The sequence below is a fragment of the Arachis ipaensis genome, chromosome B5 (genome assembly GCF_059453495.1).
Source record: "Arachis ipaensis isolate K30076 ecotype BB chromosome B5, ASM5945349v1, whole genome shotgun sequence".
NCBI classification, from domain to species: Eukaryota; Viridiplantae; Streptophyta; class Magnoliopsida; order Fabales; family Fabaceae; genus Arachis; species Arachis ipaensis.
The window spans coordinates 2,177,443-2,194,416 of record NC_142440.1 but is presented as its reverse complement, the minus strand read 5'-3'; the positions used below and the strand labels follow the sequence as shown (position 1 = coordinate 2,194,416).

The following is a 16,974-nucleotide window of genomic DNA, read 5'->3' as shown; positions in this document are numbered from 1 at the left end:
TTTGACTCTTTGATCTTTTTTGGAAAAAAATCTTTTCTTTGGGATTTGCCTGCTTTTCTGAATTTCCTTGATTCTCAAGGCAGCCTTTTTCTTAGTTTTTCCTTATCTCTTTTGGTATTCCTAGTACTCAATTTTGTTTTATTGAGTTTTTCGTGACTTAGGCTACTTTTGCGATTCATTTTAATTGTACTCGGTTTCGCATTCCGTCCTGTGAGTCGGACCGATCCCGAGTTTATCATGATCGACTTCTATAGCCTCTTTACACCGACTTGTACCTCGTCGTTTTATCCTGACGACCATCTAGGTCGGTTCATGGGATTTTTACGTTTTGTCGAGCTTAAATCGGCGCGTTTCATAGAAAGAAAATTTAAAAGGGAATTTTGAAAGAGATATTTAAAATGAAAGAGTTCTTTATTAATTGAAGAGGTACCTTATTGCTACTAAGGGCTTTTGCTAATTTATTTCCCTTAGCCCCTTTCGCGTCTTGTAACCTTTTCTTCAGCCCTGCCAGAATGACTTTGTTGGCTGCTTCGGCTTGCCCATTGGCTTGTGGGTGTTCCACCGAGGTGAACTGGTGTTTAATTTTCATACTGGCTACCAGGCTTCTAAAGGTGGAGTCGGTGAACTGGGTTCCGTTATCTGTGGTAATGGAATAAGGTATCCCATACCTTGTGATTATATTTTTGTAGAGGAACCTCCGACTCCTCTGTGCAGTGATGGTGGCCAGTGGTTCTGCTTCTATCCACTTTGTGAAGTAATCTATTCCCACTATTAGGTATTTAACTTGTCCTGGCGCTTGGGGAAAAGGACCTAACAAATCCATTCCCCATTTTGCAAAGGGCCATGGAGAAGTGATACTAATGAGCTCTTCTGGGGGAGCCACGTGGAAATTTGCATGCATTTGGCATGGCTGGCACTTTTTCACAAATTCTGTGGCATCTTTCTGTAAGGTTGGCCAGTAAAATCCAGCTCGGATTACTTTCCTGGCCAATGACCTGGCTCCGAGATGGTTCCCGCAGATTCCGCTATGTACCTCCTCCAACACCTCGGTGGTTTTTAAGGTCGGTACACACTTTAACAATGGTGTTGATATCCCCCTTCTGTAGAGAACATTTTTCACCAAAGTATAATGTTGTGCTTCCCTTCGGATTTTCTGGGCTTCTTTTTCCTCCTTAGGGAGGATGTCGAATTTTAGGTATTCGACTAAGGGGTTCATCCATCCGAGGTTTAATCCGACCACTTCAAAGACTTCTAGTGTGTCTTCCGTTTTTACCACTGAGGGTTCCTGGAGGGTCTCTTGAATCAAGCTTCTGTTATTTCCTCCTGGCTTGGTACTTGCTAGCTTGGATAGGGCGTCTGCTCTGCTGTTTAGATCCCGAGTTATGTGCTTCACCTCGGTTTCTGCAAAGCGCCCCAAGAGTTCCGAGGCTTTCTCCAAGTACCTTTTCATAGTTGGGTCTTTTGCCTGGTATTCCCCACTTATTTGAGAGGTCACCACCTGGGAGTCGCTGTATACCATCACTTTCGTAGCACCGACTTCTTCAGCCAGCTTCAATCCTGCGATCAAGGCTTCGTATTCTGCCTGATTATTTGAAGCTGGGAATTCGAACTTGAGGGAAACTTCTATCTGGGTTCCCCTTTCATCTACCAATATTATGCCTGCGCCGCTTCCTGTTTTATTGGAGGATCCATCCACGTAGAGTTCCCAGGTAGTCGGTTTGTCCTCTTGATCCCCTGCATATTCAGCAACGAAGTTGGCGAGGCACTGGGCTTTAATCGCCGTCCGAGTTTCATACTTTAAGTCGAACTCGGAGAGCTCTATTGCCCATTGTACCATTCTTCCTGCAATATCCGTTTTTTGGAGGATCTGCTTCATGGGTTGGTTCGTGCGGATTCTTATTGTGTGAGCCTGAAAGTAAGGCCGTAGCCTTCGAGAGGCTATTACTAAGGAGTAGGAAAACTTTTCTAATTTGTGGTACCTTAGCTCAGGGCCCTGTAGAACTTTACTGATGAAGTAGATTGGGTGTTGCCTGACCTCCTCTTCTCTTATCAAGGCTGCTGAGACAGCCCTGTCTGCCACGGAGAGGTATAGGATGAGGTTTTTTCCGGCTATAGGTCGGGTCAAGATAGGAGGTTGGCTCAAAAACTTTTTGAACTCCTGGAACGCCTCCTCGCATTCGGGAGTCCACTCAAACTGGTGCCCCTTTTTCAGTAGGGAGAACAGTGGAAGGGATCTTAATGCTGATCCTGCCAAAAATCTGGAGAGAGCTGCTAGTCGGCCATTCAGCTGTTGGACTTCTCTCAAACAAGTCGGGCTTTTCATCTCTAGGATAGCTCTACACTTGTCGGGATTGGCTTCGATCCCTCTTTGTGTTAGCATGAATCCTAGAAATTTTCCTGCCTCCACTGCGAAGGCGCACTTTGCAGGGTTTAGTCTCATCCCGTGCAACCTTATGGTATCAAAGACTTGTGAGAGGTCGGATAGGAGGTCCACTTCTTCCTTGGTTTTTACCAGCATATCGTCGACATAGGCTTCCATTAAGCTCCCTAAGTGGGGGGCAAACACCTTATTCATCAGCCTCTGATATGTGGCCCCTGCATTTTTCAATCCAAATGACCACGTAGCAATAGTTGGCTCTGGGCGTGATGAATGATGTTTTTTTCTGGTCTGGTTCGTACATCGGGATTTGGTTATACCCTGAGTAGGCGTCCATGAATGACAGGTATTGATACCCCGAGCTAGAGTCCACTAGGGCGTCAATGCTTGGTAGTGGATAGGGGTCCTTGGGACATGCCTTATTTAAGTCGGTGTAGTCGACGCACATTCTCCATTTACCATTTTGTTTTTTGACTAGCACTACATTGGCTAGCCATGTTGGGTATTTGACTTCTCTGATGAAGCCGGCTTCTAGGAGCGCCTGCACTTGTTCTTCTACTACTAGGGCTCGCTCTGGGCCGAGCTTGCGTCTTCTTTGTTGTACAGGTCGAGACCCTGAGTAGACCGAGAGCTTGTGAGACATGAGCTCGGGATCTATCCCAGGCATGTCGGAGGCCTTCCAGGCGAAGAGATCGGAGTTATCTCTTAGGAGCCTAGTCAACCCTTGTCTTAGGGTTTCCCCTAGGTTGGCTCCTATGTGAGTGTTTTTTCCTTCCTCTTCGCCGACCTGAATTTCCTCAGTTTTTCCCCCGGGCTGTGGTCGTAGCTCTTCTTTAACCCTTGCTCCCCCGAGTTCTATTGTGTGGACTTCTCTGCCTTTTCCTCTCAGGTTTAGGCTTTCATTGTAGCACTTCCTTGCCAGCTTCTAATCTCCCCTCATCGTCGCTATTCCCGACGAGGTCGGGAACTTCATGCATAGGTGGGGTGTCGATACCACCGCTCCAAGTCGATTAAGGGTAGCCCTGCCGATTAAAGCATTATAAGCCGACCCCACGTCGATGACTATGAAGTCTATACTCAGAGTCTTTGATTTTTCCCCCTTTCCAAAGGTGGTGTGGAGGGGTAAAAATCCTAGTGGCTTTATCGGCGTGTCACCTAATCCGTATAAGGTGTCGGGGTAGGCTCTTAACTCTTTCTCATCTAAACCTAGCTTGTCGAAAGCGGGCTTAAAGAGGATGTCTGCTGAGTTTCCTTGGTCTACTAGGGTTCTGTGTAGATGGGCATTTGCCAGGATCATAGTAATTACCACTGGGTCATCGTGCCCAGGGATTACTCCTCGCCCGTCTTCCTTTGTGAATGAAATGGTCGGAAGATCGGGGGACCCCTCTTCGACCTGGTAGACTCTCTTGAGATGTCTTTTTCGGGAGGATTTTGTGAGTCCCCCTCCCGCAAATCCTCCTGAGATCATATGGATATGTCTCTCCGGAGTTTGTGGTGGTGGATCTCTTCTATCCGCATCTTCTCGCTTTCTTTTTCCATGACCGTCCGACCTTTCTATGAGATATCTGTCAAGCCGACCTTCTCTGGCTAGCTTTTCTATCACATTTTTAAGGTCGTAACAGTCGTTTGTGGAGTGTCCATATATCTTATGGTACTCGTAGTAATCACTGCGGCTCCCCCCTTTTTTATTCTTGATGGGTCTGGGGGGAGGCAGCCTTTCAGTATTGCAAATTTCTCTGTATACGTCCACTACAGGAACTTTCAATGGAGTATAAGAGTGATATTTTCTTGGCCTATCAAGGCCGAGCTCTTCCTTCTTCTTCGCTTCCCTCTCCCTTTCTTTCGTTGAGGGAGGGGGCCCGATTCGCAAACTCGGGTCTCTTAGCCTAGCGTTTTCTTCCATATTGATGTACTTTTCAGCTCTTTCCTGTACATCATTTAAAGAGGCGGGGTGTCTTTTTGATATGGACTGTGAGAAGGGACCTTCTCTAAGACCATTGACTAGCCCCATGATGACCGCTTCGGTGGGCAGGTCTTGAATCTCCAAACATGCTTTGTTGAATCTTTCCATATAGGCCCGTAAGGACTCCCCGACCTCCTGTTTTATTCCCAGGAGGCTTGGTACATGTTTTACTTTGTCCTTCTGGATGGAGAACCTCATCAAGAATTTTCTTGAGAGGTCTTCAAAACTGGTAATTGACCTCGGAGGGAGACTGTCGAACCACTTCATCGCTGCTTTGGACAAGGTTGTCGGGAAAGCTTTGCATCGCGTAGCGTCTGAAGCGTCGGTCAGATACATCCGACTTTTAAAGTTGCTCAGATGATGCTTTGGATCGGTGGTTCCATCGTAGAGGTCCATATCGGGGCTTCTAAAGTTTCTCGGAACTTTTGCCCTCATTATGTCCTCGCTAAACGGATCTTTCTCTCCTAAGGGAGAATCTTCTCTATCGCCTTGGGAATTCCGACCCTTGAGGGAGGATTCTAACTTTAAGAGTTTTCTTTCTAACTCTTTTCGTCGCTCCATCTCCTCTTTTAGGTTCTTTTCAGCTTCCCTTTGTCGTTCCCGCTCCTGCTCTAGCTGCTCGAGGCGGCTATGAATTAGCCCCATAAGCTCACTAGCGAGAGGGGGTCCTTCTTTTTCTGACTCGCGCCCCTCCGAGGAGTTTGCCTTCGGATTTTTGATTCCGGAAGTACCTTCCTTATTTTGATCATTAGCTTCCTGGTGGAGGTTCTGATCTGCTTCATTGTTTCCGGTGTTCAAATTCTCTTGATCAGAATCTGTCTCCACATGACCTTCTTCAGGGGATCTTTCCGCCATCACTGGTCAATCTCTCGGGTCCCCGGCAACGGCGCCAATGTTACGGTGGGTAACCGGAGATTAGTGGGCCGGATGACGTTGGTTGACCCAAACGTGTGAGGGAGGTGGCCAGCTGGTGCACCTGAAACTCGGTGTTCCTCCGTTCGACTTGTGCGTCTGGAAGAATGGGGGGTGGTACCTGCAATGACACTCCAATGCCTAAGTTAGCAAGAGTGTGAGCAAGTTGAGAAAGTATTGGGACTTAGTGATACCTGAGGGATGTCAGGGTATTTATAGTGGTGAACCAATAACCACCGCTGAAGTAGTGCCACCTTTTTAGGTGGATAACCGTTCCCATATCTTAGGGAGGTTAAGATATGGCTCTATGAAGTGGTTAGAGAGTTTCTAGGGGCGGTTACTCATTCGAATGAGTGTTATCTGCCAGCTAACCCTCGTATCCGACTTCTTTGGAGTAGGTCGTGTTCAGTACCGACTTCTGGGGATGAAGGCTGGTACTGGGGGAGGGCCAACCCCTTTGGGTTGGGCTTCTTTGCTTGGATCCTGGGTCCTATTTATTGGGCCAGGGTATGAACAGGTAGATTCTGTATTTACTATTTAGAATTTATAAACAAATTCAAATTTAAATATGGATATTAATTTTTTATAATAAGTATATTTTTTTTTATAAATAAGTATATCATAAATTTTTAACATAAATTTATTAAGACTCAGATTTTATCGGTCTAGACTCGATTTTAGTGTAATTCAAAAATAGCATGATTTTACCAAATTTAAAATCGGTAAGAATCTCAAAAATAAATCCGATCATTATTTAAGATCGAATTTAGATTAAGACAAACCAAATTTCATTCTACCATATACACCCCTAATTACGCATTAACTATCCATTTTTATAGTCAGTCTCATTGAGTCATTGGATCTATATATCATATCTTCTCACCCCTGCTATATACTCTATTAATTTAAATTGCTTTCATTTTTACATTATATCTTATCAAATATATGCTACTTTCTTATGTTTATTTATTATATGAAATCATATCTCAAGCATCTTATTAGTTTTTTAAGAAGTAAATATTAAATAATTAAATATTTTGAACAAAAAATAGTCACTTGTTAAATGTTGTGGGACAAAAAGTTTTCAACAAAGGGATCAACAAAAGAATTATTAATTATCATGTTGATTTAATACTTCATTCGAATCTTTAGATATTTATGAATTTTGACAATGACCATTCAGGGTTTACTAAAATATATTTTTATGAAATAAAAAAATATATGCCATAGAGCATAGGCAGAATTCTAATGGATTTTGAATTTTAGAACTAAAAGCTTAAATTTTATTTCCAATTATGCGACAACTTTAAGAATTTAACCATCTTGATGCAGTTGGTACCTATGTGTTGTAAATGAAGTGGGTGGGATTCTTATAATTAGGCTTATCACTAGTTCCAATAAGCAACTATTTTTGTCAAATCACACTAAATTTAACTTTGTGCTACTTTGATGCATTCTGTCACAATTCAAAATCTACCTCCTCATCCTCACCCTAAATCTATTTCTCTTTAGGTTCTTGTTCATCTATTACCTATCCAGTTTTATTGAAAAATAGTTAGTTGCAGGTTGCCTTTTTTTCAATTCAGCTCTGTTGAAAACTTCATAACCATATAAATATGATACAAGGAAATATAACAACCACATACCTGCCTTCACTTCAGTCATAAAAAGTTAGGTACTTCAAAGAAAGAGATACAAAATAACTGTCCAATACAGATTCCTTCACCAACCTTTACAAACTAATCTAAGTACCACTTAGACTAATAATCATAAATAATAAAAAATAGGACCACATATTCAAAATATAAAGTTCCAACATAGTATATTGTCTCAAAAGGTCAATGCAAAACACACACCAGAGCCACTTTGCTTGAGGGGCAGAATATGAGAAGGTAGTACTTCAATGCAAAACTAACAGCAAAACACTTCTTCAAATATGTGAACTTGAATATGAAAGGTCAAGAAAGTTGGGAATCTTAATAGAACCGGAAAACTACTTTCTTCTTCAAGGGTGATTTGCATGCACTCATGCCTACGCTGCAACCTCAGCTTCAATGAAAAAAAATGAAGAGATGTCTCAGTATGATTGAACATAGAATTTTCAGGTTGTGGAAAAAGCCAAACAGTATCTTGCTACAAATGGATGCAAGTTTTATGAACAACGTTGAAGTTCAATTTTGCCATAATTGGTCATATTAAAGAGGGTTATATGCGAGTGGAAACACAAAACTTACTCTCAAAGCACCCATGAGATCATCAATATCCCAAAACTTACTCTTCAACACATCGAGCCACTGTTTTTCATCCTTTTCATTGCGAAAAAGACTTCCAAGAACTCTAGCTGCCAGAGGAGAACCTACACATTTTTTCACGATTTTTTTGCCCATCTCCGCCAACTCTTCATGCTCCTTGTTGGCTGCACCAAATGCATAGTGTGTGAACAATAACCAATTGTCGTCCTTAGACAAAGGCTGCAAGTCATGCGTAGAGCATGCTCCCATGACGGATGCAACTTTTTGATCTCGCGTAGCGGCCAAAATTGAGACACCTTTGGTTCCGCTACAATGCAACACAGACTTTTAGTCCTCCCATTTGACATTGTCCCACACATCATCTAGAACAAGCAAATACCGTTTGCCCAGCAACACTTGTTGAATTTTTTGCATTGCTTCTAAAGTTGAGAGGTTTAGGTTCACTCCAGTGGAGGATTCTACAATGGACTGTAGAATTCTCATGATATTGAAGTTTGTGGAAACACAAACCCAAATTCTCAAATCAAAATGCTGGATCACCCTCTCATCATTGAAGACCCATCGAGCAAGTGTTGTTTTTCCAAGTCCCGCCATGCCAACAATGGGATACAGAGAGGCCATCAATGCTACTGGCGTGCTTTGTAAGAAACTCTACAATCTTCTGTTTATCTTCGTCTCTTCCATACATCTGGTGCTCAGTGATGGCAGAACTAGTTTGCCGCAGATCATCATCTTCTTGTTGCCTCTGTCTGACTCCCAGAGGCAGCTGAAACCTTCTCCTATCATCATCAATACGCTGGAACCTCTCGACCATGTCTTCCATCCTCTTGCTGATAGCATGACGAAACAAAATAGTCTTGGGATGGAAGCAGGCTAACCACCCTTCACTTTTAAGACGGTTGGATTCCATTGAACATTCTTCCAAGATATCTTCCAACACATATGCAGCATCGGAAAGCTTCTTCAGCCAGTCCTTCATGGCATGGCTTGTAAATTGCTCCCCTGCAGCATCTTGGAACAATGCACGGATTGCCTCGAGATTATCAGACAGCTCTTGGATCTGTGAGTCAACACCCGAAAGTGCTGCAATCTCATTCTTGACAAAAGTGTTCAAGTTTCCAATGAGAATTCCAAGCAAAGCATCAGTTGCCATTTTCAGAGATTAAAGCAAGAATTTGTGAGTTTAGAGAGGGTAGTTTGGATTGCAAATTCACAGGTTTGCACAAAGAGGACGACACCACTCTCAATGTATTCTCAACTCAAATCCATCATTGCTTTTCAGATAATCAACCATAAAAAATTGTGCGATCAAAAATTGATTATTTTCTTTCGTGTTTGTTTACTGTCTCTTCAAAGCGCATGAATTTTTGCATTATCAGATTAGTGTTTGTGATAGTTTCTGTGTTTTTGGTAGTCAATATAATTGGTACTGCCTTATTTTTCTATTCTTTGACTTTATGTCTACCCTCTTTCAGTGTGAGATACTGATACACTACTCAAGTCTTTGAATTCTTATGTATTGTAGGCCAAATCTACTTACATGAAATGCAACTCAGTTTGCTAGCTAAGTTTAACTTAGTTTACTCTTTCTATTGGTTTGGTGGAAACATTCATCAATATTCCAACTTCTGAATCATTGTGACTATTTTAATAGTAGTAAGAATGAAACCAACAAATAAAGATGCAAACCTTGGTATCTTCTTGTTAAGAATCATGGCTAATCATCATAGAAAATGATAGGTTATGGTTATGAAAGGAAATTAGGAAAACAAAGAAAACTTCTATATAATTGATCAGTCTGAAATGTATACGACTGGATGAGCCTACAAACTTTATACATAATGATAGAATCAATCTAATACTAACCTAGAAAACTAAATTAGATATATGTCAATCACAAGAGCCGACTTTGCTTATTAAGGGGGAGAATATGATAGGTAGGCGATGCTTTTGTATCGTACAGCCAAATGCTACTCCAAATATGTGCACTTCCAGATCCAATAAAGTCATGTTGGAATCTTGATAGAGGAAAAAGGTTTTACTTATGGTCTACATACTATATCTGTCATATCAGTAAGATGGTATAGCTTTTCATTTTGCCCTTTCTTTTTATTCTATATAAGAAAGAAGATTTATTCTAAGATATCCTAACCAAACAATAACATAATCCATCAACTTATAACTCGATCACAAATAATATCAGGGAACGGAAATTCGAGTCATGCAATTTAGTAAATCTATTTAGCTCGACCATTCTTAGACTTATCTAAAACAAGAATGCATAGTAATTAAGTCACTCATTTGGCATTTACTGGAATAGATAAACATTTCTTCAAGATTAAAAAAAATAAAAAATAAAAAGTAAAAATTGAAAGAGTTATGTTACTCAATGGCCAATGCTAACCATTGTTTCAGTGGCTGGTCGCCTCGTCCACAAGTAAAATTCTTTATGTTGCAGAACATGGCAATGACATGTGCAAATATTGGTTCCATCTATTTGCTTTTCACTCAGAGCTGATCAACCATTCTGTCAAATTCGTAATCTGGAGTGAGATAATAACTCTGATCTCTGGTTGACTTCCTTGGATTCCATTTAGTACTGATTTTATCTGCAAAAAGGATTTGAAATATCGTTCAAAAGATAGGATATTATTTTACAAGGACAGATGCGACAAATCAATGGAAAACGAAGAAAGGAAACAAAGATGAATTTACCACAAAATGTCTCTTACTGCATTGCAACCAATTCGAAATGTGGGATGTGAGCAATGTTTTGCCAGTCTTCCCCAGCTTCTCTCTTGCATTGCTTTGCAAGCTTCGGGCACTCATTAATGTATAGCTTATGCAAGTTGGTCAGGTGCCGAAAGCCACTGGGCAGTGACCTTAACTCAGGACACAAACCAATGTGTAACTGTGGAAGAGAAGCCATGTCCCAACCACTCTGGCAATGAATCTACATCATATAGAGTCAAAATTTGGAGGGAAGGGATGTATTGTAACCCTTCTGGTATGATAGGGTTATTGTCCTCACCAAATATTGTAACATCAAGAAGGGAAGTTAGCTGATTCATGCTACTTGGCAGAGCTACCAGCTCTGGACAAGCCCAAATCTCAAGGCGCTCAAGATGCATTAGGTGCCTCATACCTTCTGTCAAGGAATTTAATCTATCACAGCACATAATCTTCAAAATTCGAAGAGAACTCAGACCTTGCAACACATTCTCTGAAAGAGACTCAAGTTCATCTAGTAATACCTTTTCATAGAAATATTCAATTCTTAGGGTCTTAAAATCGGTTCAGGGAAGGAAGCAATGCCCTTATTACCATTATAATCAAATACAGACCTCAATCCTTGAATTTGAAGTTGTGAAACAGATCGAAAGGTGAGGCAATTTTAATTTGGGGACACATGAGATGCTTAATTCAGAAAGAAGTGGGAGCATCTCTGCTAGTCTGCTCTTTCATCTCTCAGCATCCTCTCCAAATTTGGCAACCGGAACAAAGTCAGCTTCTTCAAGGACTTAAAAGCCTTTTCCTCTGCACCCTCTACAATAGTCTCTAATGCCTGGTGTCTACCATAAATTCTCTGCTCCGTGATGAGAGAACTCGTCTGGCGCCATTCCTCATCTTCTTGAAGCCTCTCTACAACCCCTGGCTGCAACTCAAACCTTCTTCTTTCTTCATCAATCTGGCAGAACCTATCTCCAATAACTTTCATCCTCTTATCAATATCAAACTAAACAAAATCATCTCTGGATTGAAACAAGAAAACAATTTCCGTGCGGGATTTGCTGAGCGTTAAATTTTATTGAACACTCATCCAGCAAATCGTCGATCACGTGGGCTGCATCAGAGAGCTTGTTCAACTAATCCTTAACGGCGTGGCTCGTATCTGCTTCTCTTCAGCATCTTGAATTACAGCATGGATTGCAGTGAGATTACTGGATAGTTCTTGGATCTGCGATTGAACACCATAGAAGGTTGCGAGCTGGTCCCGCAGAAAAGTGTGCAAGTTTTCAACGACAATTCCAAGTAGAGCATCGGCCATTTGCAGATATGAGAGCTACACTGCAACGAGAGAGAGAGAGAGAGAGAGATCCGTAATTTGGTTTGGTTTGGTTATGCACTGAAGATTTCAATGGAGAACGTCATCCATGGTAACACGTAAACGGTGGCTGCAGGTAAAAACGCGCCACTCATTTTGGTACCGTTTGATAGTAATTTTTCATTTTTTTCTAAGTAGAAATTTGACTTTGACAAACACCAGAATCTTTTTTTTTTTTGGTCAAACAAACACCAGAATCTAAAGATGAAGATTTGGAGTTCACCTTTTTTTTTTTGGTCTTGGGCTAAGCCCAAAAACCCTACCCGAACCCACTACCCCAACCCGCCCGAACCAAACCCCAAATTGATTTTTCCTCTCTCAGAATTTTGAACCTTAGCGCCGAGAAGCTCTTTCCATGGCCACCAGCCCACCATGCAATGACTATGGTTAACCCTCTTTCCAGCCTCTTTCCAGTTGATCCTCGGGTCTGAATTCAAGTCGCGAATCGGTTGATGAGATCCGAATCAGGTCTCTCTGCTGGCATCACCTCGGCAAGAAGTTCCGCCTCAGAGGTTAACGAGATAGATTCTGGTGAAGTCCTATCGCCGGTCAATGTTCTTCTTTCGCCGGGGAACACCATTAAATCTTCCAACCAAGCTTCGTACCCTTCCTTGTTGCTGACTTGCTGCTTCAATCTTTGCCTGGTCCATCCCGTGCACGCCATTGTTCGACAGACCTTGCGCGGACAGCTTGATCACTCCCTGACCACCGCAATGTTCCTCTTACCTTCACAACCTCCTTCATTCCTTGGATCTTAAATGAATGAATTTCATGCTGTACTCTCCATTCAATGGCGCCGTTCTCATTAACGTCTCATCGCAGAGCGTAAGGGAAATGATTCGGTACATATACAGAAACCGCTCAGACGTGAACCGGAAGCAAACTGCCGAACCAGACGGGAATCGGACGGCCGAATCTGAACTGGAACCGGCCAGTTCAAACTAAACGACGCCGTTTCGCGAGACTTAAAAAAAAAAAAAGAAAAAAAAAAACCTCGCTCAGCTTCGTCCTCCCCATAGCCCCTTCCTGATTCAGCAAACAAAGCCTCTCAAAGCAAAATAAGCATCTCAAAGGCTCAAACGGCCACCCGTCGTCTTCGTCTAGCAGCTTCGTCGTCGTAGCCGTCGCCTTCGTCGCGCCACCATCTCAAAGTGTCTGATTCCTCTCGTGCGGAACAGATCCACAGTGTGTGAGGTCGCGTTTTGCTCAATTGAATTTCTTAGATCTAAACTCTCAATGTACAGTTCTATTACTTCTTCTACTGCATCTCTGATTTTTGAATTTTGGCATGAAGTTTTTTAGTTGTTGCGGTTGGTTCTGTTGTTGCCGAATCTGTGTTGCTGCTCCATTGTAATTACTAATTTGCAATCATATAATTTTTGTTGTTGTTGATTTTGAATTTGAAATTGTGGTTGACGATTGCTAAATTGTTGCTTGATTCTGGGAAGATTGAACGCATATCTGGTTGTTAGCGATGATTTAACCATCTTCGAGCTTTCCTTTCCATAACTTAAATCATTTAATGGTTAGATATGCTCCTGTGCTGTTCTGAAATGGGTATTCTTGGTGTTGATTGAATCATTAAATGATTAGTTCACTGCTGTGTTTTTTTCTGGGTTAATTTTTGGAAAAAAATTGTTGATCTTTTTTAAAATTGTACTGAAATCTTGTTAAAATTGTGATAAGCTGAAAACCTTGTTAATGTTTATTGAAATTATAATGAAAATTTTGTTAAAAGTTTGTCACAACTTCTATTGTTAGAGAAGAAATAAATTTTGTCATCTTTGTTTTTAATAAATAAATAGATTAATTAAATTAAATCAATTAACTAGATAAGATGATCGAATAAAGTTATATTAGATTTTGATTGATGTAGAACTTTAAATTTAAAAGACATTTTAAAATTTGTATTGGATTATAATTACACACAATCTCTCATCAGAATCTGACACCGGAGAACAACTGCACGCCAAGAAACTTCCATCCAGAACCTTCGAGATTTCATTGTTCATGGACTCGCTGCCTGCACCCTCTCACCTCTCTCCCTCCGCACTCTCCTTCCTTGACGGCAAGTTCCACACCAAAGATGCCCTCTGCGAAGCTTCGACCCTCGTCACCGAGCTACAGACTCAGTGCTCCGAGTTGGATCGGTCTCTGAACGAGTCCACTCGCCGACTAGGAGAGGGTCTCTCAGCTTACACTTCGTTCTCGGGCGACGTCAACAACCGCCTCAGTGCCCTTGCCTCCACTTGCTCTTCCAACGCCGTGCCAGGTTCGGTTCCATTGATCTTTCTCTTTTATTTTGGTTTAATTGTAAGGTTTTTGTGGTGTTTTGAATTTTGCGAAATTGAATTGGTTTGTTGTTGGGTGGAGATGGAGGAAGAGGCGAAGAGGGTGATGGCAAGGGTTTCAGAGAGGAACTTGCGGCTTTGGCGAAGGAAGTTGCCAGGTTGGAGAATGTTCGTGTTTATGCAGGTTGGTTATCAGTATTATTATTTTTTGGTTTTCAATTATCACCGTCAGAAGAGCATGAATTGGATGGAATACTTATGTTGTGGTTACTTTTGTGAAATGGATTTGTGGTTCTCAAATATATGTTGGTTTGCTTAGGCTGATTTCTTAGATATCATACTGGTCATACTTGTTGAATAATGCTGCTTATTTCAGTATACGGCTAGTGCAACTTTTATTAATACTCTGATACTGCTTCTTACAGAAACAGCGCTGAAACTTAATACTTTGATTGGTGATATTGAAGATGCTGTATCAAATACCATGAACAAACACCTGAGGAAGCCTTCTAGTCAGAATTCAGAAGTGAGAAATCTTTCTTATCATGGACCCCAATATCCATTGGGAACTATTGCATCATTACATCGTTGATGTCGGCTAAATGTTGCAGGAACTGCGTCTGGTTGCTATAAACATGCTAAAAACAACAGAAGGACTATTGACCTCAATTACAAAGACACAGCCTCAGTGGAAGCGTCTTTTATCAGCAGCTGATCATAGAGTAGATCGAGCTCTAGCTATCTTAAGACCCCAGGCAATTGCTGATCATCAAGCACTTCTTGCTTCCCTTGGATGGCCCCCACCTCTTTCTTCTTTGGCTTCTGCAAATCAAGGACTGAATCCTCTACTGCGTATGCAAGCAGATGTTAGACTCAAGTACTCTGGAAACTTTCTTGCTTTATGCAACCTACAAGAGTTGCAAAGGCAAAGAAAATGTAGACAGCTTGAGGGCCATGATAGGGAGGTTGCTCTGCGACAACCACTTTGGGTAATTGAAGAGCTTGCGAATCCCTTGTCATTGGCTTCCCAGCGACATTTCTCAAAATGGATTGATAAACCAGAATTTATATTTACGCTTGTATATAAGATCACAAGCGATTATGTTGATTCAATGGATGAAATGTTGCAGCCTTTGATTGATGAAGCAAAAGTAGTTGGCTATAGTTGCAGAGAAGAATGGATTTCAGCAATGGTTACTTCCTTATCAACATACTTGGCAAAAGAAATTTTCCCTAGTTATATTAGTCAACTAGAAGAGGAGAGTGTTACAGGTATTCAATCATCTGCTAGAATATCGTGGCTGCATCTGATTGACCTGATGATAGCTTTTGATAAAAGGATCAAGTCTTTGGTGGAGCGTTCTGGAATTTTGCTATTTTCTGATGACAATGGTATGTTGCAGAGGATTTCTTCACTATCTGTATTTTGTGATAGACCAGACTGGCTTGATCTGTGGGCAGAAATAGAGCTAGGTGATGCCCTTGATAAGCTTAAACCTGACATTGAAGATGAGAATAATTGGAGAAAGAAAGTTGAAGCTGCAGTTCTCTCATCATGTACTGATGATCTCAAGTCTCCCCTAATTTCCAGTGCATTTCTTTGCCATCTATCAGCTGTTATTGAACGATGTAGATCATTACCAAGTGTTACTTTGAGGTCCAAATTTCTCAGATTAGCAGGTGTGCCTATTATAAGAAAATTTTTTGATTCCATACTTGTCCGTTGCCAAGAAGCTGAAGGACTAACTGCCTTAGCTGATGATGATGCTGTAATTAAAGTAGCAGTTTCCAACAATGCTGCCCATTACTTTGAATCTGCATTAAGGGAATGGTCTGAGGATGTCTTTTTCCTTGAGATGGATCTGGATCTGGATGATAAAGCAGAGTTGCCAAGTAATGCAGATAGAAATGGCGAAGTTTTGTCAAAGAGTTCTGGTAGGGTCATCTTGGATGACGAGATCAAGAAGTTGGAAGATTTTAGAACAGAATGGGTTGAAAGGATATCTCTGGTTATTTTGAGAGGTTTTGATGCTCGATCTCGAGATTACATCAAGAACAAGAGGCAATGGCAAAAGGTTGAAGAAGGGTGGACTGTGTCAAAGACACTGATAGATGCCCTAGATTATTTGCAAAGCAAAATGTCAGTTGTAGAAGAAGCTTTGAATAGTAGGGATTTTGTTGGGGTATGGAGAAGTTTGGCTACTGGAATTGATCAATTGATTTTTAATGGTATTCTTATAAGTAGTGTAAAATTTCATAATGGTGGTGTCGAAAGATTCAGCAGCGATATTGGTGTTTTATTTGGGGTATTTGGGGCATGGTGTTTGAGACCAGAAGGATTTTTTCCAAAATCAAGTGAAGGTCTTAAGTTGTTGAAATTGAATGAAAACAGAGTGCAAGAATGTCTTGCTGGTGGGAAGAGATGGTTGAAGGAAAATGGGATCAGGCATCTGACTGTAACCGAAGCAGAAAAGGTTGTGAAGAATAGGGTGTTCTCAAGTTGAAACTTTTTTGCTTTGCTTTATGATCTTTTAAAACTTTTGGAAAAAATTTCTCATATTTTTTCTCATATTTGCGTGTTTGGGATAATGTCGGTGTAAAAAATAAAAGAACATCATTATGATTTGAAGAACCATATGTAAATTTTGAAGCAAGCAAAAAAAAATTTGCTAAGAAAAAAGAACTTCTAAACCGAAGTAATATCATATAAAAATTATTTTCTTGGCAGAAACAATTCGAAGAATAAAAGAGAAAAATCACAGGAAACTTATAGTTTTTTCTAATAATACGAGCACAATACATCCCATGAATAGCACAATAATACCACCAAACTACCAAAATGACAATTACTGACTCCATTAGGAGGCAATTTTTGACATGTTGACGAAGACCAAAACCAAAATAAAAACGTGTTGATAAAAACTAAAAAGCAGATGTGTGCTTGTCCTCTTTTTCAACAACCGCAAAAAAGCTACATATGTTAAGGGAAATAAACAGATCATCCTTATATTCTAGGCATCAAAATCACATGAATATATATTTATTCAGAAAAAAGGAGAAAGGTAGTATCATCG

At 40.9% G+C, this 16,974-nt stretch overlaps 3 protein-coding genes across 4 annotated transcripts; 1 reads left to right on the top strand and 2 right to left on the bottom strand.

Annotated features, from left to right (window-relative positions):
• Positions 1-7,682: 7,682 nt before the first annotated feature.
• LOC107633314 (P-loop containing nucleoside triphosphate hydrolases superfamily protein) lies at positions 7,683-10,046 on the bottom strand. Its single transcript, XM_021117335.2, is given in 3 exon segments — positions 7,683-8,114; positions 8,116-8,600; positions 9,909-10,046. Coding segments are annotated over 3 exon segments (771 nt in total). The 5' UTR covers positions 9,912-10,046; the 3' UTR covers positions 7,683-7,831.
• A 906-nt stretch (positions 10,047-10,952) lies between these two features.
• On the bottom strand, positions 10,953-11,552 carry LOC148563201 (putative disease resistance protein RGA1). Its single transcript, XM_088486071.1, has 2 exons — positions 11,424-11,552; positions 10,953-11,240 (listed from the first exon to the last, which is right to left on the bottom strand). Exons 1-2 carry the CDS (start codon positions 11,550-11,552, stop codon positions 10,953-10,955), a joined length of 417 nt encoding a protein of 138 aa, XP_088342197.1.
• Positions 11,553-11,562: 10 nt separating this feature from the next.
• LOC107633312 (RINT1-like protein MAG2) lies at positions 11,563-16,532 on the top strand. 2 transcript variants are annotated; one of them, XM_016336953.3, is made up of 6 exons: positions 11,563-11,685; positions 11,805-12,803; positions 13,552-13,881; positions 13,983-14,084; positions 14,326-14,426; positions 14,512-16,532. In XM_016336953.3, exons 3-6 carry the CDS (start codon positions 13,620-13,622, stop codon positions 16,402-16,404), a joined length of 2,358 nt encoding a protein of 785 aa, XP_016192439.2. In that variant the 5' UTR covers positions 11,563-11,685; positions 11,805-12,803; positions 13,552-13,619; the 3' UTR covers positions 16,405-16,532. The 2 variants fall into 2 exon arrangements, with proteins under 2 accessions (XP_016192439.2, XP_088344242.1); XM_088488116.1 differs by lacking the exon at positions 11,563-11,685 and having other exon boundaries at positions 11,805-12,847.
• The last annotated feature ends 442 nt before the right edge of the window (positions 16,533-16,974 follow it).